This window comes from Papaver somniferum, chromosome 9 (assembly GCF_003573695.1).
Source record: "Papaver somniferum cultivar HN1 chromosome 9, ASM357369v1, whole genome shotgun sequence".
In the NCBI taxonomy this organism is placed as follows: domain Eukaryota; kingdom Viridiplantae; phylum Streptophyta; class Magnoliopsida; order Ranunculales; family Papaveraceae; genus Papaver; species Papaver somniferum.
In genome coordinates, this window is record NC_039366.1 from 177,308,230 (window position 1) to 177,332,671 (window position 24,442).

General features: G+C 38.3%; 3 protein-coding genes, 1 long non-coding RNA gene and 1 pseudogene across 5 annotated transcripts; 2 read left to right on the forward strand and 3 right to left on the reverse strand.

The window, feature by feature from the left end:
- Nucleotides 1–22: 22 nt before the first annotated feature.
- LOC113312902 (GDSL esterase/lipase 7-like) lies at nt 23–6,947 on the forward strand. The gene is made up of 5 exons (XM_026561634.1): nt 23–3,908; nt 4,156–4,514; nt 4,732–4,891; nt 5,466–5,705; nt 6,512–6,947. Exons 1-5 carry the CDS (start codon nt 3,758–3,760, stop codon nt 6,742–6,744), a joined length of 1,143 nt encoding a protein of 380 aa, XP_026417419.1. The 5' UTR covers nt 23–3,757; the 3' UTR covers nt 6,745–6,947.
- A 1,469-nt stretch (nt 6,948–8,416) lies between these two features.
- LOC113309222 lies at nt 8,417–9,961 on the reverse strand. The gene is made up of 5 exons (XM_026557631.1): nt 9,858–9,961; nt 9,670–9,732; nt 9,411–9,548; nt 8,888–9,139; nt 8,417–8,716 (listed from the first exon to the last, which is right to left on the reverse strand). The coding sequence occupies exons 1-5, from the start codon at nt 9,861–9,863 to the stop codon at nt 8,666–8,668; spliced, it is 510 nt and encodes a 169-aa protein (XP_026413416.1). The 5' UTR covers nt 9,864–9,961; the 3' UTR covers nt 8,417–8,665.
- Nucleotides 9,962–14,740: 4,779 nt separating this feature from the next.
- On the reverse strand, nt 14,741–17,053 carry LOC113309223. Of its 2 annotated transcripts, none has more exons than XR_003340456.1 (3): nt 16,924–17,053; nt 15,526–15,558; nt 14,741–14,913 (listed from the first exon to the last, which is right to left on the reverse strand). It is a non-coding gene; the product is annotated as an uncharacterized LOC113309223 (long non-coding RNA). The 2 variants fall into 2 exon arrangements; XR_003340455.1 differs by having other exon boundaries at nt 15,522–15,558.
- LOC113309221 lies at nt 16,039–18,907 on the forward strand (annotated as a pseudogene).
- An 80-nt stretch (nt 18,908–18,987) lies between these two features.
- On the reverse strand, nt 18,988–24,105 carry LOC113309220 (L-ascorbate oxidase-like). Its single transcript, XM_026557629.1, has 5 exons — nt 23,654–24,105; nt 23,466–23,558; nt 22,434–22,646; nt 22,148–22,342; nt 18,988–20,158 (listed from the first exon to the last, which is right to left on the reverse strand). Exons 1-5 carry the CDS (start codon nt 23,930–23,932, stop codon nt 19,196–19,198), a joined length of 1,743 nt encoding a protein of 580 aa, XP_026413414.1. The 5' UTR covers nt 23,933–24,105; the 3' UTR covers nt 18,988–19,195.
- Nucleotides 24,106–24,442: the final 337 nt, after the last annotated feature.

A 24,442-nucleotide genomic window follows, 5' to 3' on the forward strand; every position in this document is an offset into this window, starting at 1 on the left:
TACATACTTTGCCTGGAACCGAGATGGCGGCTCCATTAGAACTAAAGAGGAGTTGCTACTGTGAGAGGAGATTTGGAGAGGACTTCAGATACAGAAGAAGGAGATGTCGCTGTTGAAGCGGAAAAGGGAGAAGAAGATGAATCTGCTGTGAGTTTTCTCCCATGTGTTTGACTGTGAACCAGATCGAGAAGAAATCAGTTTGAATCGAGAAATACAAAGTAAGCAGAAGATCGAACTGGTGATGAAATACAAGCAATTGATGGTGGAATTGAGTTGGGTTTTGGTCGAATCTGCATTTCACTCTAGTTGGAGATGCGCCATGGATGTTACAAGGGTTTTGGGATGAATTAAAAACATGGGTATGTCTCAGATTCAAGTTTACATCAAGGTAAAAGTGTTGCTGCTGTCGACTGAAGCTAAGAATGAAGGGTTTGCTGTTGATCGAGAAATGGCCAGGGTTTTGATTCGATTGAGAAGGTTAATGAAGCTGTGATGGGATTTCTTAGGAAGAGCAAGTTCTGGTGATGGAAATGGTAGAGCTTCTTGAACTGAGCTGTGAAGCTGAAATTTGGGTTTGACTTTGTAGTTGCTGGTGGTGGTGTTTAGATGGGCACAGCTGATGGAAGCTTAAATGGAAGAATGAGCTGGTATTAAAGGGCTTGGTCTGAATGCTATCCAGGGAAGAGCTACAGTTGATGTTCACAGAATCACAGGTGGTTGCTGTGTATGAATGAAGAGATGGAGCTGATACTGAGTTGCAGTTACAGATGATGCAGGGAATTGCAGTTGTGGGTTCAGGTGACTTGCAGGTGATGTGTGTTATGGCATAGAACTGAGGCTGAGATATGGGAACTGGTGTTGCTGTTGGTATGAACAAGAGCTGTAGTCTGGGTTCAATGAAGTCTCAAACTGTTGGGGCTATAATGTGGCTGGCTATGGTTACAGCCAAGGATTTGGACAAGATGGTGGTGCTGATGCTTTGTATCTGATATGGCTTGAAGTGGAATTGGCAGAGCTGTGGATTTTAAAAGAGAGAGTTGCAGGTGAGATGTACTGCAACAAGCTACAGAGTATTAGTGAGCTGCAAATGGAATGAAGTGAAGCAGTGAACCTTAGATGTATGTTAGAATGAATTCGCAGGGAGACGAAAGAATGCTATATGCTGTATGAACCGGTGATGCTGCAACTGAGTCGAAGCAGTGACTGAAATTGGTATTGCAGGTGGACTGTGGTTGTCCTGGTGTTGTTAAGTGGATGTGAACCGATAGTTTGCAGCTTAAGCTGTGATGCAATGGAAGTAGCTGGATGAGCTGACATGAAAGAATAGATACAGCTGAACTGATCCGGTGAATGAATATGAGCTGTTGATGCAGTTGCAGCTGGTTATGAAGTTGCGGGGAAGCGGCGAGCTGAACCGCAGTGTGCACGTGAGCTGGAGTGCAGGAAGAGAGAGCTGGTTACAATGCTGTTGTGTAGTTGATGATACTGCGAGCTATATGGAGTTGTCTGTGGCTCTGGTGGTGGCAGGTAATTGGATCTGAGAAGAAACTGCTCAAGTACTGAGCAGTTAATGGAAATGGTGGTGATTGATGTTGCTGCTGTTGGAGATGGTAGTAGCTGCAAACTGGAGTGGTGCTGCTATTGTAACACTGAGGTTAACAGGGAAGAAGTCGCAGCATAGTTGTTGGTGCTTGAAGTGGTAGTTGCTACTGAGCTGAACTTGGAGGTGATACTTCTGCTGGAGTGATGTCAAGAAACGAAGAGAAGGACTTGAGTTACTGGTGCTGTCTGTGGTTGCTGTTATACAGGGAGAGAAGGAGTATGTTGTAAAGGAGATGGAACTGATTCATTTGGTTGCAGTTGAGCTGCAACGGAGGACAAAGGAAGACAATTAAGATGTCATGGAGGATATGAAGCTTAACTGCACTGTGGAGACTGGGATGAAGCTACAAGATGGCAGTGGTGGCTGTCTGGATTGTCTGTTGCTGAGAATACAAGAAGAAGTGCAGTTGAGAAGGTAATATTGCAAGTGAAGAGTGCAAGACAGTTATGGAATCAGTGGTACTATGTTAATGAAGTAGCAGGTGGTGATGTATTGGCTAGGCACAGGAGATGTTTATTGTGTGCTGTTACAAGCTGCAATTAAGGTGACAGATGATGCAGGAGGGATGAGGATATGGAGATTCTAATGGCTGTGACTTGGGTAGTGGAAAAACCGTGGAATGTCAAGTCTAGTGGTTTCCAAGTTGGGGTCTTCCACAATAAATCCAAGCAGTGTTCCATGATTTCGCGGGATGGTCCATGGAATCCATGGTAGGCCTGATCAGATTAGCGTAAAACGCTATTCAGAATAGCGCACTGGAAGACGAAAATCGGTAATCAAATTAGTGGTCAACGCTATTAAAATTATCACTTTTGTTGTTCCACAATTACACTTGTGCTTCCATCCACGATCCGAAATATTGAGGTGACGTGGAAGATGGAACTCTTCTACCATAAGACTTGCTTTTAACGTGCCACTATCAATATATGTTGAATCTTGAGGAGCCATAACACTAAACCTTGGTGTGTAGAGAAGTGGAATGTTTTGTGGCAGTGTATTTTGTCAGAGACCTCACTTGAGTCCGCCACGTCACCCCGTGTAAATATCCGCACAAGAGTTAAGTATCAAAATTGTGGGGCCAGCTAGATGAATAAAGGGTATCAGTGCACTATTACTGTTGTATAAATAGTGATACTAGTGCAGTAAAATCTCATCTTTTCCCCACTTCCCTTTCCATTAAAAATATCAAAAATATGGTGTTGTATCTTCGTGGCGTTGTCGTGGAAGAAGACAATAGAGGGCAAAAAAGGGAGATGGAAAGAGAGAGCAAGAAAGCAAAAAGGTTTTGGGGAAATTTCCCCTCTTTTCTTCTTCTTCTTCATCATCAAAGATTTCTTCGTTTTTTCGTAATGGGCGATTCTTCAGTCAGTTGTGGTGACAATGGTCACAATCTTCTTCTTCTTCTGATGTTGGAAGCAGAAACAGTCATTATTCGTCAAAGATTTCTTCGTTTTTCATAATGGGTGATTCTTCAGTCAGTTGTGGTGATGGTGGTCACAATCCCTTCTACTCTCTTCTCCGTCCAAATACTTCTTTATTTCCTTGTGATGGACCTCAGACATGCCTTTTGCCTGATTTTCTTGGTAAACCTCTCTCTCTCTCTCTCTCTCTCTCTCTCTCTCTCTCTCTCTCTCTCTCTCTCTGTTCTCTCAATTCTTTATTTTGATTCTTCTTGTAAATCTTGGAAAGATTGCAAGAATGGTGTCTAACGATATCTATATTGGTGTTAAATATTGGTTCTTTAATTTACTCACTGAAATTGAAAACCCTTTTTTAAGTCTTATCTTGATTCTTCTTGTAAACCTTGAAATAATTTCAAGAAATGTTGTCTAACGAAATCTTTATTGGTGATAAAATGTGGTTCTTGACTGAAAAATGAAAACCCTATCCAAACCCAGTTTTTGATGCAAGAAACCCTTCAGAATTTAGATCACTTTTTTAATCTGAATACCCATTTCTCTAGACACCCATAAAATTCTTTTACCTTTGATTATTGTTTGTGTTCTTCATCTATTTCTGTGTACTCACCCCTTTGGAATTGGTCCTCTTGGATGTGCACCTCGCACCTTATGGGAGTCCTCTCGTGGTAATGATAGTCATCATCCTAGTCACACATCATCAAATTCTGGCGCTGGCAGTGGTTGGCAAGACTGTATGGAAGATGTCAATGACCTTGTTCTAGAATACAACGCATTGTTGTCAGAGCGGTTTCTGGACCTAAATTTTGAGTTTCCTGATGCTCTAATAATCTTCTGCGACATGTACCAAGCAATGATGGATATCATTTCATTCCCTAGCCGCTACGGTACGTATTTATTTACAGTTGGTACCCCTTTGGCCTGACATGTCTCATATTTTAGGGTGCTTAAATCAGGCCTAGATGCTAGAGAGGACAATAACACTTTTTATTCTTTTTTTCGTTTATCACCAAGACTTTCTGTTCATCACTTGATTTCTCAATCCCAAGATGATGAGAAGTTAGTTTGACAAAATGCATAACATCGGCCATATCAAGAGTGTGCTTAACACTCTTGTTTTTGTTTCTTGCGCAGCTAATAAGATGGGTTTGCCGAGGATTCCAGCATTTCATGCTGATAATGGAACTATTGAAGGGCTAGAAAATGGTATAAACTTTGGGTCAACACAAGCGGCAATCTTGAGCTCAGGAAGGCTAGGCTTTCAGGGATTGAACCAACAGCTACGCCAGGCATATGAGACACTTCAGTTGTTGCAGCTGCAGTTGGGACAGGACAAAGCTCAAGAAGTTATAGAGTCATCCGTGTTCTATCTTTCTTTGGGCAAAGACGACTACATTAATTTCTTACACCCAGATTCTTCTGGTGTCGGGCACAGATTCAGTAAAGAAGCGTTTACACAGATTCTAGTCAACCAGATGATCCAGGTTATCAAGGTAAACTCTTATCCCTTCTTTATTATTACTGGTGCATTTCGTGGGTTGGGGAATAATTGAAACTTTAAACATATTGCTGGTAGCCATTCCAACCCCTCAGTTTGTGTTGAAACCCTAGTTTAGCTATTTCAGTCTGCCTATGTTTTCCTTTCAATTCACTACAATAGTTCTGGGGTACTGAATTGTGTTTTTTCAATTGGTTTATAATGGATTTAAGGACCTTTACAATGCAAATGTGAAGAAGATTGTATGCATGGGAATTGGTCCTCTTGGATGTGTATGGGAGTCCTCTCATGATAATGATAGTCATCATCCTAGTCTCACATCATCAAATTCTGGCGCTGGCAGTGGTTGGAAAGACTATGGAAGATGTCAATGACCTTGTTCTAGAATACAATGCATTGTTGTCAGAGCGGCTTCTGGACCTAAATTTTGAGTTTCCTGATGCTCAGATAATCTTCTGCGACGTGTACCAAGCTATGATGGATAATATCATTTCGTTCCCTAGACGCTACGGTACGTATCTATTTACAGTTGGTACATTAAAGGAGTGACTCTTAGTTGTGTCATGCTGTGAATGTCCCTTTGGCCTGACATGTCTCATATGTTAGGGTGCTTAAATCACCAGGCCTAGATGCTAGAGAGGACAATAACATGTACCATGTCACTAATTATTTATTTATTTTTTTCATTTATCACCAAGCCTTTCTGTTCGCCCTACCTCAACATGCTTGAAATAGACCAAAAAAATTTGAAGGATATATGATTCGAGTTGAAGTTTGTTTTCAATGATAAAATACGTACAGGTAAACTGTCATTTCTCCAAGCAACTACTGAACAGTTGTTGACAGAGTTCTGTTACTTGTGTTTACTGCAGGATTCGAGAATGTAAATAGGTCGTGTTGTGGAACTGGTAGATATGGTGGTATGGTAGGGTGCCAAGCTATTGAGATGGCCTTCGACGAGCCATTGACCCATGTCTGGTGGGACTTCCATTGACATCATCAAATTCTGGCGCTGGCAGTGGTTGGCAAGACTGTATGGAAGATGTCAATGACCTTGTTCTAGAATACAACGCATTGTTGTCAGAGCGGTTTCTGGACCTAAATTTTGAGTTTCCTGATGCTCTAATAATCTTCTGCGACATGTACCAAGCAATGATGGATATCATTTCATTCCCTAGCCGCTACGGTACGTATTTATTTACAGTTGGTACCCCTTTGGCCTGACATGTCTCATATTTTAGGGTGCTTAAATCAGGCCTAGATGCTAGAGAGGACAATAACACTTTTTATTCTTTTTTTCGTTTATCACCAAGACTTTCTGTTCATCACTTGATTTCTCAATCCCAAGATGATGAGAAGATTGTATGCATGGGAATTGGTCCTCTTGGATGTGTATGGGAGTCCTCTCATGATAATGATAGTCATCATCCTAGTCTCACATCATCAAATTCTGGCGCTGGCAGTGGTTGGAAAGACTATGGAAGATGTCAATGACCTTGTTCTAGAATACAATGCATTGTTGTCAGAGCGGCTTCTGGACCTAAATTTTGAGTTTCCTGATGCTCAGATAATCTTCTGCGACGTGTACCAAGCTATGATGGATAATATCATTTCGTTCCCTAGACGCTACGGTACGTATCTATTTACAGTTGGTACATTAAAGGAGTGACTCTTAGTTGTGTCATGCTGTGAATGTCCCTTTGGCCTGACATGTCTCATATGTTAGGGTGCTTAAATCACCAGGCCTAGATGCTAGAGAGGACAATAACATGTACCATGTCACTAATTATTTATTTATTTTTTTCATTTATCACCAAGCCTTTCTGTTCGCCCTACCTCAACATGCTTGAAATAGACCAAAAAAATTTGAAGGATATATGATTCGAGTTGAAGTTTGTTTTCAATGATAAAATACGTACAGGTAAACTGTCATTTCTCCAAGCAACTACTGAACAGTTGTTGACAGAGTTCTGTTACTTGTGTTTACTGCAGGATTCGAGAATGTAAATAGGTCGTGTTGTGGAACTGGTAGATATGGTGGTATGGTAGGGTGCCAAGCTATTGAGATGGCCTTCGACGAGCCATTGACCCATGTCTGGTGGGACTTCCACAACCCTACACAAGCTGTGCACTCATTGCTTGCTGAGTCGGCTTGGAGCAGCAAGCCATTGGATATTTGCAGACCAATCAGCATTGAACGACTCTCAGTTTCGTACTCAGTGTAAAAACTACTTCATTGTACTTTCTACAAGGGCTGAACCATTGAATTTTACTAGGCCTCACGTTTCTCTAGTGGTTCAGGGTTCCTGAACCTGAGTTACATTTCTTTTTCATTTACATTTTTTGTTGTTGGCAATTGTTGTCATGTAAAGTTGATCAATGTAAATCCAAATGTGATACAAAAATCGAAATTTTGCACTTTTTTTTTTTTTTTTTTGCATTTTTGCATTTTTGCCTTCAGGAACAATTCCATTGCAAGGTTGTAAGAACAATTTGAGCATATTACTGAAAAGGAGAATTGAATTAAATAGCTTAGCACTTGCTGAGTTATTTCACTTGCAGGTTTACATTTTTATTTTTATTTTCTGGTAATAGGTGTTCCTGCATTACATGAGGATAGTGGAACGGTTATAGGGGAGATAAATGGTCTAGACTTCTGGTGAACACATGTTCCCCCCTACTTGCTTACACATTTGTTTGTGAAACTGGTGCTTGAAAGTTCACATGCAGTTTGCAGACACCCACCCCTAGGCATTTCCTCCCTCAGTGTTCAAGACAGAATTCCAAGCATGCCAATAGATAGAGAGAGATGCTTAATCAGGCGATCATCACCCACAGACACAGATCACAAGTTACATGTAAATCTTCTTAAAAGCATTTCAATTTTGCAAACCGAACGGAAATACAAAAAAGGAATGCAGGCAAACTTACATGTAAGTTCCAGATTCTCCCAAAAAGTCAGTCTTCACACTAACCACTCTAGCCTGTATTAACCTGTAATCAGAAAATCAAGCTAAACTAAGAAACTCAGGTAGCAATAACTATCCATAACAAAATATACAAATGGTAAGATGGAGCGCAACCAGTTGTAACAATGCAATACTTTATGGCTTGGATTCTTCCCTGACAAATGCAAAAATGGTCAAGCATACCCACAAGGCAGGGACTTGGTTGGTTGTTTGAAGGGTGTTAGACTCAACTTGTTGAATCACTTGGCTCTACCATGACGGCGTATCCTATTAGTGATAGAATTTTATGCAGTATCAATCATAAAGCATATATATAGATGTGCTTAATTAACTTAAAATATAATATGGATAGGCCGCTCCACTCATTGCCAATTGGTTTTGAGTTGGATGTCCGCAAACTTTAACAAACATGGTATCAGAGCTAAGTCTTAGACCAAGACCTGCGTACGCCGGGTGTAGCATGGTATCAGAGGTAAGCCCTAAACCCAGACCTGCGTACGCCGGGTGTAGGCAGAGTTACTGGCCGAAGTGTTTAATCGATATTGTCACTTGTACACCCGGGGTGTAGGCTGGTGCCGATACTAGCCGAGGTGTTACCCCTGATTTAGTCTCCCACCTGTATACACATGTTACCGATGGACTGGTAACTCGTACGTAGGTCCACGTGTGAGGCCCAATGACTGGCCTTACACGTGAGGGGGCGTGTGAAAGGACAATAGTCCCACATCGCTATAATCTGGTTAATTAACTTAAAATATAATATGGAAGGGTCGCTCCACTCATTGCCAATTGGTTTTGAGTTGGATGCCCGCAGACTTTAACAGTAGATATGTAGGGTTACTTTTTTTTTAATACAAAAGATATAAAAGTTAATTAATAAAGAAGAATTCATCCCTTTGGATACATTGCAATATCCTAGCAGGGAGGGAGTTCGACCATTCTTCCTCAGACATTATGTTTATTCCATGTTTTGCAATCTTATGAGCAACATGGTTAACATCTCTAAGCACATGTGTGCATTTCTAACTATCAAAAGGATTTCAAACACTACAACGATCAGTGATCAAGTTCATTGTGGTCCATTTTATTGAATCTAATCTACCATTTAAAGCATTAATAACGTTCAAACAATCACCCTCCAGATTCACATTCCGATATCCTTTTCGCCTTGCCCATATTATAGCCTCCAACAGAGTTTTTGCTTCAACTTGTTCTGGTTGCTTGTAACCTACAATTGTTTCAAAATTTCCGATACAACATTATTGGAAGTCGTTCTAAACTTACTAAGACAAAGAAAGGATGTCATGAAACTAAAAGACATGAGACAAGTAAGTGTATGCATGCAGCAAAATAATGAAGGAATAAATTAATAGATCAACGAGGATGGGAATGAGGTTACCATGGCTACCGCATTTTTTTTCTTCTGATGACGACGTTGCTTATTGTGTTTTTTCTTTTTTGATGAGAGATGTTGGTTATTATCACCCTCCTCTACATTTCTCCTTTTTAGAAGCATATCCTCCTCTGCATGTTTCCACAATAATTCGATTCCATCCATGTGACCCATCCCAACCACCGCTACAACGTTTTTTCTAAAAGTTCGAATTTTCTCAAACATAAACTTTTCTCTATCATCATCAACCACCTTGACCTGTGAAATTTGATTAGGATTAGAATATTTAGCTTTTCTTATCTCAAGAGATAAAAAAAAAACACAAAATCAAAAGGATATGACGATGTAGATATTCACAAAAAGAATAAATATTCATATTTAGTTTTTCTATTAGTATTGATATAATCACAAAAACAATTGCACAGTAAAGGAGGTAGATATTCATATTTTTTCTTGTTAAACCAAATGCCCTTTCCTGTGATGTTTCATTTTTATCGGTGTAGACTAGAGTGGGAAGATAGAATCTTACAAATTCCGGATAGTTTTTTCTCTCGTTAGCAATATATTCACGGTAAGATGCTCTAGTGTAGTCTTTAGAGGCGTTAGCAGACAATTGTTTCCATAGCAGAACCCAAGAGAAAACTTTTGATATCTTTTCTAAGGTGACCTGCCAAGTAAATAAAGAAATTATTATTCCTCTTTGAGGAAAAAATAAAGAAATTATTGTTCCTGTTTTATAAAAAGATTACCCAACAAACTGAAAGCAAATAAAATTGGAGATAACTTACATCAATATCTTCATCAATGGGGAAACATCTTGCTCTGATTCTAGAAGCTTCTTCCATTGCAACCTGAAAAAATAAATCTCCAAGGTTGTGATATGCAAAGCATATGTGTACCGTCCAAAAATAAAAAAAATTAAGCTATAAACAAGTTGATGAGCATTTCGGCATTTCATAATGTATTCAATAATTACCTTCATTTCCAGGCCATATACTATACCATTCTTGCTTGACTGGAATTTCCAACAAGCTAGAGCAAAGATACCAATCTTCAAGGGTAACTTCCAATCTTCGTCTTGTTAAGATATGGTCAAGATATGATATATCTTGACATTACTGTGTTTGTTATTTGGTTGTAACTGCATATATATTCTTTCTGTATATATCCTAGATATTGTTAGGTGTATCTTTTATTTGCCTTATCTAGTTGTTAGGTGTATCTTCTATTTGCCTTATCTAGTTGTGTAAACATGTATAAATCAGGCTTTTGCCTATCAATGAAGAGACAAAGAATTATTCTCACAACTACATTAGAATCTCTATGCTCATGTTTATCATGGCATCAGAGCTAGGAAAGATCTGAGAACCAATTTCCGCTGCAATACAATCCAGAGAAAATACAACCCAGAGAAAACATAGTAATCATGTCAAGAGAAGATTCTCAACCTATCACTGTCCGTTTTGATGGAACCAATTACAATCACTGGTCATTCCTCATGAGGAGTTTTCTTAAAGGAAAGAGTATGTGGAAGTATGTCGATGGTATAGAAAAGAAACCTACATCAAGCAGTTCTGTTGAAAAGGGGAAAGAAAATGAAACACAGAAAAAGGATCCAAAATAAGAATGGGAGATTAACAATCACAGGATTCTCACTTGGATTGGAAACACAATCATTCCTTCCATAAGCATGCAACTCACAAGTTTTGAGGTAGCCAAAGATGCATGGGATTTTCTTTCGAAAAGGTACACCCAAATCAACTTTGCTCAGAGGTATAAACTCGAACAAGATATTAGATCTATGAAACAATTGCATGATCAGTCTATTTCTGTTTTTCATTCTGAGATGTCTTTAATCTGGAATCAATTAACACTCATGGAACCAATATGGACCGTAGATTTGGAATTGTGGCAGAAGTATAGAGAGGAAACACGTTTAGTTCAGTTTCTAATGGCTTTGCGTGATGAGTTTGAGTCTGTTAGGGCATCAGTCCTTCATCGTTCACCTCTTCCCACGGTGGAAGTTGCTTTGTCTGAACTTATTATAGAAGAAACAAGGAAAAGAATCACACCGGAGATATCAGGAGTATTTGTGTGCCCTCACGATCCAGCCCTAACAATTTTCCAAGAAACTCAAATGCTCAAGTGCAACGTGATATGTCTCAAGTACAGTGTCATAACTGCAAGACCTTTGGACACTTGGCAAGGAACTGCAATCTCCCATCGGCCAATACATCACCTGCTGCCACAATACCTGACACACCCCAACACAGTGTGGGTATTGTAAGGAATTTGGTCACTCATCTAGATTCTGCACCTCACCAACCTCAAGAAACATGAGAAGGATCAATGCTAATGGAGGAAACAAATTCAATACACCTACCAGATTTACGGCAGCTCCAGTTTCATCTGCAACAGATCCATATGCAACATCGACAACCTCATCTGCATTAGTTGTACCTGGTGGTGGTTCAACACCAAACCTTGTGATATTCAAGAGATGATTAAACAAGCACTCTCAATTGGTAACAACCCTACAGCTGCATCTGCCTTCTCTATCTCCTCAGGTATTTATTCAACAGAATGGTTTCTCGACTCAGGAGCATCAAACCATATGACTTTTAATCAAAAGTTTTTTGAAAGTCTTCATCCTGTCATCACCCCTAAGATTCATACTGCTGATGGATCAACAGTAACTGCAAGTCATATAGGCTTGGTCAACAATTCAAATAACTTCTATGTACCAGATGTGCTTCTTGTTCCAAATATTACAATGAATCTTATTTCAGTTGGTCAACTGTGTGATCAAGGTTATAACACATATTGTTTTCCTTTTGGTTGTGCTATACAGATCTCAAAACCGGGAAGCTAGTTGGGATAGGCCGTAGAGTTGGTCGGTTGTATCTCCTTCAATCTCTTGCTCTCTCTCAGCGGAAATCTAAAAGTCATGTCGTAGCTGCTACTCCCACTGCACCTGTGTCAATATCTCCCTTCATGTCTTGGCATTCTAGGTTAGGTCATGTTTCCTTTTCTCGTCTTTCATATATGATCAATAAGGGTTTACTAGGAGATACTCGGTTAGATAAAGAACCAAATTGCATCTCTTGTAACTGGCAAAACAACCAGCTCTTTCTTTTAATCTTAGCACTTCTGTCTCAACTGAACCTTTTGCTCTTATACATTCTGATGTCTGGGGTAAATCTCCAATTATGTCAAAGGGAGGTGCTTTGTATTATGTCAGTTTTATTGATGATTATTCGCGTTATACATGGGTATATCTATTCAGCTCTAGAGCAGATTTTCTTAAGTTATATGTTGATTTCTCAACCATGATAAAAACTCAGTTTGGTAAAGTGATCAAAGTTTTTCGTGCTGATCAAGGAGGGGAATATATTTCCAATCCATTCAAAGAATTTCTTAAAACCCAAGGCACCATTCTTCAACTGTCATGTACTGAAACTCCAGAACAAAATGGAGTTGCAGAACGTAAACACCGTCATATTATAGAGACAGCTAGAACTCAGTTAATTTCTGGCTCAGTTCCTTCAAATTTCTGGGGAGAATCAGTCCTTACTGCAGTCTACACCATCAATAGAGTCCCAACAACTGTCATAGGAGGAATGTCACCTTATGAGTCTCTATGGTAAGAAACCAAACTATTCTGAGCTTCGAGTCTTTGGTTCAACTTGTTTTGTACTCCTTCCAGAACGTGAACGTCATAAACTTGGTCAAAAGAATGTCTTGTGTGTCTTCCTTGGTTATGGTATTGAACAAAAAGGGTACCGTTGTTATGATCCAGTTAATAGAAAGCTTCGTGTCTCTCGTCATGTCACATTCTGGGAGAAAGTTCCATTCTGGTCACTTCCAAGCAGCAAATCATCATCTTTTGAGTCTTTCACTTATTCTGATCCATTTCCTAGTGAATCCAATCCTAGCACTTTTCTATATCTACTCCTGAAAGTCCATCTCCTCTAGTTGTTGATCCACCAAATACGGATGACCAAGACCACTCTACGACTCAACCTAACAGTGCAACTCAGGAACGAGATCCTGATTCTGAAGAAAATTCTTTGCCACCTCGCAATCGAAGACCACCAGCTAAGTATGCAGACTATCACTGTTCCTTGTCTTCTATTTTGTCATTTTATGAACCAAAAACATACAGAGAAGCTGCAGCCATTCCAGAATGGCAAGATTCAATGGATGATGAATTGGAAGCACATGCAGAGGCAGGCACATGGGAAATGGTGGACCTTCCTCCTGGAAAATCAGTTGTTGGAAGCAGATGGGTCTATAAAGTTAAGACCAAGTCAGATGGTGAGTTTGAACGATGTAAATCACGAGTTGTTGCAAAAGGTTATACACAAGAGTATGGTGTTGACTATGAAGAAACATTTGCACCAGTGGCCAGAATGGTTACAGTTCGTACATTACTTGTGTTGCTGCAGCACGACAATGGGGGCTTCATCAAATGGACGTGAAAAACGCGTTTCTTCATGGTGAGTTACAAGAAGAGGTTTACATGCAACCTCCTCCTGGTTTGCCTCATGAACCTAATCAAGTATGTAAGCTTCGACGGGCATTATATGGACTCAAACAAGCACCTCGTGCTTGGTTTGAGAAGTTTAGCAATGCAATTCTCCAGTATGGCTTTACACAAAGCTTCTGTGATTCAGTTATGTTTGTCAGATCGTCAGAAAAAGGAATTGTCATTCTTCTCTTGTATGTTGACGACATGGTTATTACTGGCAGTGATCTACAAGGTATTACTGAACTCAAGTCATATCTCAGTGATTGTTTTAAGATGAAAGATCTTGGATCTTTAAGTTACTTTCTTGGCATTGAAGTTGGCATGTCACCCACTGGTCATTTCATATCACAAGTCAAATATGCATCTGAGATTCTACAGCGTGCAAGGCTATCTGACAGTAAGGTAACTGACACACCTCTTGAATTGAATGTAAAATACAGTCCTACAGATGAGACTCTATTGTCTAATCCAACACTGTATCGTCAACTAGTAGGGAGTCTAAATTACTTGACCATTACGAGACCAGACATAAGTCATGCAGTTCACATAGTCAGTCAGTTTATGCCTGCTCCAAGGTCTACTCATTATGCAGCTGTTCTCAGAATTCTAAGATATATCAAGGGGTCTCTTCATCAAGGTTTGTGTTTCTCATCAAAGTCTGATCTCACACTTCAAGCTTACTCAGATTCCGATTGGGCTGGGGATATTAAGGATAGAAAATCTATTACAGGCTATTGTGTGTTCTTGGGAGACTCGTTGATTTCATGGAGAAGTAAGAAACAAAGTTTGGTTTCTCGTTCAAGTGCTGAAGCAGAGTATAGAGCACTTGCTCACACCACATATGAACTCATTTGGTTACGGTGTCTACTTCGTGATATGGGAGTTCTAATTTCTGCTCCTACACCACTGTATTGTGATAACAAGGCTGCTATTCAAATTACACACAATGATGTCTTTCACGAGCGTACAAAACATATAGAGATAGATTTTCATTTTACTCGTCATCATTTCAAGAAAGGTACAATCACTCTTCCGCATGTTAAATCATAATTTCAAGTGACTGATCTTTTCACCAAGACTCACTCTGCAGCTCGTCTTCGATTCTTAATTTCCAGACTCAAGATGTGTACTCCACCACCTTGAGTCTGAGGGGGGGTGTTAAGATATGGTCAAGATATGATATATCTTGACATTATTCTGTTTGTTATTTGGTTGTAACTGCATATATATTATTTCTGTATATATCCTAGATATTGTTAGGTGTATCTTTTATTTGTCTTATCTAGTTGTTAGGTGTATCTTCTATTTGCCTTATCTAGTTGTGTAAACATGTATAAATCAGGCTTTTGCCTATCAATGAAGATACAAAGAATTATTCTCACAACTACATTAGAATCTCTATGCTCATGTTTATCACGTCTATGCAATCGCAAAACTTCTCAAACAAGTTAACATCCTTCCTTTTCATTAAAACGGCACGACGTTGTTCGCACAGCTCAATCTGCAAACAGGCATTGTCATTCTACTTCTTTTAATTGGAAAAATATTGAGAAAAAAAAGGATAAGACGATGTAACTATAAATGTGCAACTAAGTTTCTTGAAAATTAAGAGGATGTTGTAGAAGGCTAGAAGCTCAATCATTTTTTTTAATACAACTAGACAGTATCAATCAAGAAGATAAGATGAAGAACAACAATATTAATACATTGCAGGTGACTCTATCCTTCAGACTATCATGGTGGAGGACACTCTGGGAACTTCAAATGGATGAACATAACCCTACGTAACAAGAAGAAGGTTCTAAAACACGTAGTGTCTCCCAGATTTTGTATACTCAAGGAACAACAATGAATCTATATTGTCCGGCTATGAATAATAAGATAGTTCTGGCAACATAGCTTTTGAGTGTAATTTGTAGACCTACATATTTCCAGTGGTTTTGAATCTCAAAGTAAAAAACGTAGTATCATGCTATGAAAATATCATTCAATTTGAGCTAGCAATCATAACTATTTAAAATGGCTATCAATTACGCCTGTAAAACACTAGTGCATCCCGGTTATAAAGAATTAAGAATCTCATAAGAGAATAGCTGTTGAGAGTGTTACCTACCGCCACTGCATTCGGCCTGACATAGTTGATCACCTATATTGCAAAACAAAATTCCAATTAATTCGAACAATGATAAGTTAATAACCATATTCACAATCACAAGGGATCGAGAAAGAACCACCATATAATAAGTACTAACAAATATACGTAGTTTTTAGGGAAGAGAAAAGAAACCAGCACAGCAAAAAGCACACGCATCAGTAAGTACATGACAACAAACTGCATATATATATTCACTAAAAACTACTATGATTCATGTTGAGGCTTATCTTTATCCTACACTGCATATATTCTTATCCTGCACCACAACATAAGAATACAAAACAAACCCTAGAAAAATCAAGGTTATGGCAAAGAAAGAAAAAATTTAACGAAATTATACCTTCTTGACAGTATCAGCACTCTCTTTAGAAATATGACAAGTTCCAACAAGGTAGACATTAGATTTCAACTTTGAATTTTTTAGTAAAACAACTTTTCCGTCAGTAGGTATTCCAGGAATGCCATGCTGGTAATGACTCGTATCATCATCATCATATCTTTCTCCGAAGTTTGTTAATATAGCGGACATGTTGCTCTCTTTTCTACTTTTAGTTCTCTTTTCTACTTTTAGTATTTGGATATAAACTGATAGGATCCTACATTAACGAACCGATCCTAATACTAGCAATAGATTACACAGATTCTTTGATTGGGGATAAATTACCTCAAATAAGCAAAGCTCAATTGTATTGAATGAATAAAACGCTGATAACCAGTATATATAGGCTATAATAAAAACTCCTAATCCTAAAGAAATACTGAAAGAAAGTATAACAAATATATATTCCAAAACAAATACTCCAAATCCGATTTGGAGTACTAAACATTAACAAATTAAAACTCTGATTTGGGATCAGTATCCAAACATCCGACCCATCTTCAAGTAAAGCTTGTCCTCAAGCTGCAAAGAGGGAAGCGACTAATGGGATTCATAAATCTGGAGGCAGAGAACAGTTTCTCTATCTAGAACTAAATGGAAAGGGGAATTAAGAGATGGCTAGTAAATATATCTCAGTGGAATCCGACCCAATATGAATTTTCTTTCATTCCCGCGATCCTTCCTTTACATGAACACTCCTCCATAACAAGGTATTATTATTAACTTGTTGCATATATTTAAAAGTTTGATTCAATTGATATTGAGCATATTAGAGCAACCTACGTGAAAATTGCCCTTTTTTTTAGTTATGATTCAGTAACCTACTAATTAAAAACTCGATTTTGGTTCTAGGTATGTTAAATTCGAAGATAGAAAACGAGCAATTGTCAGTAGGTTGCTTCAATATGCTCTTGTACACGAAGTATTTAAAATCCCGTTTGATGAGATAAGAATAAAGCGCACGGTTGAAGGCAAACCTTATTTGGTATGAAATCATACTTCTTATGCTGTTATGGATCCACGTTTTTGAATCGTAGGACAATCTTCATTAGGATTATTGGTTTGCAGGAAACTGATGGGGAAAACATGGAATTTCCTATTTTCAATTTCAACGTGTCACATCATCGGGACTATGTAGCTATAGCGTCTGAGCCTCAATCTAATGTTGGAATAGATATCGTTTCACTTGTTATACCCAAGCGAGAAACGGCTCTCGAATTCATCAAGAACTTTTCATCATATCTTACAGCTTTTGAATGGGATAATATCGTCAACGCTGGCACTTGCAGTGAAATATTGGAGGAGTTTTACAGGTAAACTGCCATAAGGATTTTTGTACGGATATACAAGGTGAATTGGTTACAATATGTTTGTTCTCTCTTAATTCTTAATTGTCTGCAGCAATTGGCTTTCTTTTAAGCTGTGTCCCTTTGCACTCCGTAGCTACTGATATATTTTGTAAGTGCCATATTAATTTATCATTTTGTCTAGATACTGGTGTGTGAAGGAGGCCTTTGTCAAAGCTACAGGGAATGGACTAGGGTATAAGTTGGATAGGTTGGAGTTTCATCATACTAATTGGACGGATATATTTGTCAAGATTGATGGCTAAAGATCAAGAGAATGGATATTTTTAATTTCTGAGCTGCCAAAGAATCATTGGGTAAGTCCATCTATTCTGATTTGATGTTCTTTTTCTTTGGAAGTCTGAATATATCATTTTAGGCTTTGATACTTTGTCTTTCTGGTATTCCACCGCTTGTGTGCTTTTGCTAAAAAAAGAATAATATTTTTTCAAGAAATTGATGAAGTATTTGCTATGTTCACTCCCCCGCCAGAAAGCTTGTTTCTTGGCTTAAATTCAGGCACTACGTCCCATAATTTTTTTATTCTCGTCCCTTCAGTGTACCCAATCAAGGTCCATCCATCTAGTTTGTGGGACTACTCTTATAATTAGTTACTGCCTCTAAAAATTTTCAGCTAAGTCTAAAATTTGGACCACTTATAAAATCCTGTCTGATTTCCAGACATGATGATTTAGTACTTGTGAAACCCTCACCGGAAATCACCCCATGGATCATTTCCACGGGGGTCTACCAAAAGGGTATTGCAGCACTTGCAGTCTAAATAAGTAGAATAAAAAACTTGGGACTAAGTGTGACATTCACTGTAGGCCATTGCAGAATCGACCCTGCTTAGAGAAAAGCTGAATATATAAAGGAACATAAGTAAATGAAAGGTTGAAGGCTTGAGCAGTCTATTTTATCTCCGAGGCATCAGAACTGTTTCTGGCTGATTTGTACTGTTCAACTGGACTCTGAAATTTCTGTTTAATTTTTACTAAAACCCTTGATGAAGTCGCCGATGCCAAATTTTCTTACATTATCACTTTTTTGCTCATACCTTATTTCTTAGAACTCTATACTTTTGGTTTGCACTTGATTTGCATTCATAAAATTTTATGCCGCAGTCTTGGAAATTACAGGTGTGTGTTGCAAAGGGCCATCCAAAGAGTGATATCAAGAATAACACGAAGACACTACAGTTAAATGAGTTTTTAGGAGAACAAGAGAATCCTTCGAGTATGCCGCACCCAAGCTTCGTGCTGCTCAGTGTAGAGGAACTCTTACCTGTCTCCTTCAGAGTAAGTTAAGGTATATCTACTGTTAATAGGAAGAAATGTATCACTGAAACTGTACATATGTTAAACCGGAGCTCAACACTTCTCAAATCCTTCTTCGAGATACTCTTTGTTGTTCAAGATGTGAAGTAAGTTGGAGCAGTTCATCATAGACTGTTGTTCAAGTTGGAAAGTAAGTTGGAGCAGTTCATCATAGACGAATGATTTGATGGAAAAAAAATGTAAGCCTTTTTATTAAGAGGAATGAAAAGTGCAGTGTCCTAATGTTCAGGTTTGAAATTGTTACACTTTTAAATATTAAGTTGATGTTTATCCTCCTATATTGGTATGTCTGGCTCAGTTCTGCTTGTATTTTTTTGTCTCTTGTTTCGACTGTAGAAGGATCATTAAAAGAAGAATGTTAACTAAAAATCAGAAAATATTATATATTCTCAAAGGGGAGATACAATTCAGCAAGTAATTCTGCAACTTAATTTCAAGGCATGATAAGCTGTACCAGAGAATAGGGCCACTACAACACAGTCCCTCCGTGGAAAGAAATATGCAACATCTGAAAATCAACAGCCTCTATATATTTGGAGGCTAAACAAAATACTGTACTCATGCTATCATCCGTGATGGTTGTGCATAAACATTTTCCCTGTCTGCCCACATGCTATAGCTTCATCAGGTATGTTTTTAACACGATCTACAGCTTCAGCAAAAATGACCCCCATACCCATATGCAAATGAGGTTCTATATGGCAATGGAACGCCCAAACACCTGGATTATCCGCAACGAATCTTATAACTGTCCATCCGTATGGGAAAATAACCACTGTATTTCTCAATGGCGGGTTCTTCAAATTCAGCTGCTTCCCATGTTTTTCCTCTGAATACATCCCTTCACCGTATCCCAAAACCCAGAAATCATGGCCATGTAAGTGCCATGGATGTATCTCACTCACATTTGCAGCCAATGCATTTGTGTTTTGAAGAATCACATCGACAGTAGTGTTGAACTCAATCTTGTAGACACCACTGCTCTGTGTGGCATTAGGGTTCACTGGTGGTATCCGTATGTCATAATTACTAGAAAAGGTCTCTGGCGGGCTTTTATCATCAAAAGCACCTTTGAGTTTATGTTTGATGGAACCCAAATAAGGAGTTGATGGTAAGACTAATGAGACATTGTTGATGGACCATTTGATAAACCCATCGATCCTGTTTTGTGTGTTTAGCAAAAAGATTCGACGATCATGTCGAATTGGAGGCGTGGGTAAGCCTAGTAATGCAACAATCTTATTGGCAAAGGACTTACTGGCAGTAATATCATCCCATGCAGGAGATTGAGGAAGAGCGGAGGTTGGAACGGATGGAGAATTAGGCAAGTAGTTTAAGAAGGTAAGGCCTGGTGGAGGAACAGGAGGTTTTCTTCCTCTCTGACTTGCAGAAATCCAGTAATTCTTTGATGGGTTCTGATCAGTAGTAAAAAGAACTGAATAGCTCTCCCCCGAGTAAATATCGATGTTGTCCACTGCCACTGGTTTAATGTAATTCCCATCAGCTTCCACCAGTACCATTTTGTGATTCTGTCATCAATCAAAAAGGAAAAAATTAATTCAAGATTAAGCCGAGGAGTTCAATATAAACCATGATCTAAACAAAACAACAGGGCTTAGACTATGTTTGTTTACTCCTGACTCATCTGAGTCGTCTGGATCTGAGTCATTTGGATCTGAGTGAAATCACCTGATTCATCTGGATCTGACTCAATATGTTTGTTTTGAGTCAGATCTGACTCATCTGACTCAAAAAACGTGAGTCAGTGGTTTGGTCCCGTGAGTCAGGGGTATTTTGTTACCTAACTCAAATGGGTCCGAGTCAGGGGTTATGTCTGAGTCATAGGTCGAGTCAGATCTGACTCAAAATGCAAAACAAACGGTCTGACTGCTGGCTCGGCCCGAATCAGAGGTTGACTCAGATCCAGACGCCGAGTCAGCTGTAAACAAACAAGATGTTATTTAAGCAATGGGTGATCATCACTATTTCTTGAAAAGTTACCATGACATGAAAGTGATAGTTCACTCACTGTTTACTTTACAGGCCTGTTGTTGTAAATTATTACGAGGTCTGTTCATTTTTCTACTATTTGATAGTGACAGAGTAAAAGCTTTTTGACTACACAGAGATTTTAGGTCTTGACCAATATAGTCAATATCGGCCGTATCGGCCGATATATCGGGGATATTTCGGATATCGTCCTAGAACGATACGATAAGAAGGATATCGGGGATACGATATTCTCCCGATAATATCGGCCGTATCGGTCAAATATCGGCCGTATCGGTCGATACGAAATTTTCCTACATTTCCCGATATGAGACGGTATTGGTCGTTTTCTATAAAGTTTAAGGGTAATTTTGGCGAAGAAAGTCTTCCAGGTGGTAGTAGAGGTGCATGTAGCTCTCGAAGCAAGTTACTAAAGTTACTCTTTTGTTTTTTTGATAAAATTGATGTTATCTATTATATCTTATCCGAAAATGTGTGGAGAAAATGTTTAATATAAAATTATAGTCTCTAAATCTAGAACCGATATTATACCGATATTTCAACGATAATATCCCCGATATAAAATCGTACCAGTGTATCGGTCCCAGCCGAGATGAACCGATATCCGATATTAACTACATTGGTCTTGACATGGTAGGGCGGAAGCCCTTCCAAATTGCTTGTGTTTGTTTTGGCTTTAAGGTACAAAGGATCAAAGCAACGAATGGTAAATTCTATGTTTTGAGTTCTTATATAGATTGAAAAGAAAAGATTAGGGACGGTTCTAGGAAAAAGGTACTTTGACACTTTAACAGGTAAGAAACATTTTTGACCAATTTAACTCGGTTAACATGCATTTAACTCAAAGGCCTATGCATGAAAGTTCCAGGAAAGAACCAGGAAACAGAATGCACCAAGACAGACTCTTTTTTCTTTTCCTTTTAAGATTTGTTCCTTTAGACTTTTTAGGTAACTTGGACAAATGAAATACCAAGATGCTGTGTGCATTATTCTACAAAAGAACGAAAAGGCACCAAGCCGTAGCATTTTCCAAAGTTTGCAAAAAAACAATTTTAAACATGTGATCGAATTTCTTTCTCTTTTAATTTTTCTTTTTTCCACGTCAAAGAATGCATCTATCTTCCATTACAATTTACCAACCGACCAATAAGATCGTGACCTTTTACTTTTAGATTAGGTATAGAAATTAGTAGTAGTGTAGGTCCTTGATTAGTTTCAGACGAATCAGTATAGAAATTATTAAGCTTTCTCATGCGCAATATGATTTCCCAACCCATCCTTTTCATTGGTCTCCAAAAAGTGTTAACTGTTGAATGAAAATCCATCTAGAACTAGACATTCCCAAAACGTTGTTTTAACTATTCTGGCTAAAGATTGGGAAGAACCTATCACCATTAGCCATGAAATTCGATCTCTATAAGCTTTTTTATTTTTTTAAAGAATTTGTTTGCTTTGTTTGATAATAAAAAACAATAATAGTTATTAGACAATTATTTTGATAGACTTACCCCAATGGCGAGGTTGAGAGAAGAAAGAGATGTAGTACTTGCAATCCGCAATCTGTATGTTTTGTTTGGCTGAACACGAAGAACCTGGGGTGCGCACTGGGCATCTGCTCTTAAACTACACAAACTACTAGAACCGTTGCCAAGACGGGCAGCAAGTGAGCAATTGAATTGTCCTCTACCATTCAGCAGAATTGACTGGAAAAAGAAAAAGAACATACGCGTTAAGTTCCATACGTTTTAAATCCAAAAAAAAAGTAACCAGACTATGGAAGAAAAGTGATTATACCTGTGGCTCGCCAATCCAACGCAAGGGTTTAGAAGATAGACCAACTTCTTGCTCGTGTACATTTTTGTGCCACCAATCACTCAAGAGTATGTTGAATTCTCCATCATAATGGAAAGGCTCTTTCTCACCATCGGCCACATCAACGACCAGCGACCCATACAAGCCAGCTGATCTTTGCATACCATAATGTCCATGGTAAAAATATGTGCCCGCCTGCACCAGTCAAAGCACTTCACGTTATGCCTTTCTTTATAAAGAACAAGAAAAAGATCTTTTCAGTATTAAACCTATTCACAACCCTTTCAAAAAAAGAATTATAATAATAAACTTTAGCCAGTTCCTCAAAGTAGCAAGTTTCCATTGGAGAGGAGTAGGAAAGGTTTTCTTTATATATGCAACTATGCATGTAAATACACTGGGGAATTGGTGGTCCAACTTCACCAACTTCTCACTTAAACAAGACTTTTTTTTTTCTCCATAAACATCTAATTTTAGGCAGCAACTATGGCTCAAAACTTCAGAAGTACTGTAGTCGTCATTAAGGAACAATTCTCTGTATTAAGAATTAATTATTCACTTAAAAAATATATGTGTTTTTGGGGCAATCAAGTGGTTTGGGAAAAGTGAGGAATAGGGTTTTCAATGCTTCAAAAGAAACAGATGATGTTTTCTTCAAGTATTTCTAAGAAAAAGAAGAAGAAGAAAAAATGTTATATTAGTGTGGAAAAGGGAGGGATAAATTTCTTTATCAATTTAAAAAGCAACTGTGTTGTTCCATTTTGTTAATTCTACTAGAATTCTCTGTGTTGCTTCAAACAAACAAAAAAAAAAAAAAATCCCTGTGCAATTTTTTTAGAGGTGCCTTGATCTAGGGCCTAGGCACTGAATCACATATCCCGGTATCCTCAAATCTAAGGCGAGATTTAGTCGCGAGATTTTCTTACGGGAGCATTCCCGGTCAGTTTTGAGTTGTTGTTCAAAAACTGATCCCTGAGGTTGAAGACAAAAAGCAAAACAATCTTTGGTTATTACCTTATCAACTTTGAACCTGTAAACAAAGGTTTCTTCGGGATTAATAGCACACTGTGAGATTGAAGCTGTTCCATCTGCCCATGGTGTGTCAAACTGTTTCATAATCAAAACATGCTTATCTCATTTAGAGAGAAGAGACAGAAAGGATATATATAAATATAAGTTGATGATCGTGATGCATTACTTACTTGTCTGATGCCGTGCCAATGAATGCCTAGACCTTCAGTATGCAGTTTATTAGTAAGATGAACAACAATAGTATCACCAGCTTTAGCCCTGATCGTTGGACCAGGAAATTGACCATTGATACCCATTACTACATTTTCTAAGCAATCTGGCGACCAAAACATATTCGCTACTTCCCATCTAAAATGTCTTGTTTTTGGTGATGAGGCAGCAGCAACAGCACCTAATAAACAACTACTACAAAGTATCACCAATATAAAGTGATGAAATGAAGAACCCATTGGTAATGATCTAGATAGATCTCTCTCTCTTTCTTTCTCGTGTTGATGATCAGAAGATAAGGCTCATCAGAAAGTCTGATGAAGTATAAAGATTAAAGAGAGCATAAAAAAGAATAAGAAACAACGGGCAAAGTTATTAATGGTTGATTAGACATACCTCTATGGCTCTATATATATACACACACAGACAGTCTACGTATGTGTATATATATATATATATATTTTATTAATTAATGTTTCCACTGATATGATTGTTTATTTTTAATTAATAACAGTGAATTGAATATATATACACATGCCTGTATTGTATTTGCTATACCTATGTGCCAAAGAAGCTTCATAAAGTGCGTCTCTCTGTCGCACTTTTTTGCTTTTCTACAAGTCTACTTGTATGCTACTATGCTCTTCTAAATGTCACTGTGTGTATCAGATTCAGTAGTTGAGTTATGAGTGGAGATAGGCATATATTCTTGAAAAACTGCTGATGGACAATATTGAAAATCCAGGCTG

Bases quoted from the DNA above. Each gene is read 5' to 3' on its own strand.
- LOC113312902 (XM_026561634.1), top strand. From the start codon at position 3,758: ATGGAAGATGTCAATGACCTTGTTCTAGAATACAACGCATTGTTGTCA. The intron at 4,515-4,731 runs GTAAACTCTTAT...AATGGATTTAAG, and splicing joins AGATGATCCAGGTTATCAAG to GACCTTTACAATGCAAATGT. The intron at 5,706-6,511 runs GTACGTATTTAT...TGTTTACTGCAG, and splicing joins TTCATTCCCTAGCCGCTACG to GATTCGAGAATGTAAATAGG.
- LOC113309222 (XM_026557631.1), bottom strand. The intron at 9,549-9,669 runs GTAAGTTATCTC...TTTACTTGGCAG, and splicing joins CCATTGATGAAGATATTGAT to GTCACCTTAGAAAAGATATC. The intron at 8,717-8,887 runs GTAACCTCATTC...AAACAATTGTAG, and splicing joins AAAAAAATGCGGTAGCCATG to GTTACAAGCAACCAGAACAA.
- LOC113309220 (XM_026557629.1), bottom strand. From the start codon at position 23,932: ATGGGTTCTTCATTTCATCACTTTATATTGGTGATACTTTGTAGTAGT. The intron at 22,647-23,465 runs GTAATAACCAAA...TGACTGGTGCAG, and splicing joins ACAGGTTCAAAGTTGATAAG to GCGGGCACATATTTTTACCA. The intron at 22,343-22,433 runs GTATAATCACTT...TTCTTTTTCCAG, and splicing joins GTTGGATTGGCGAGCCACAG to TCAATTCTGCTGAATGGTAG.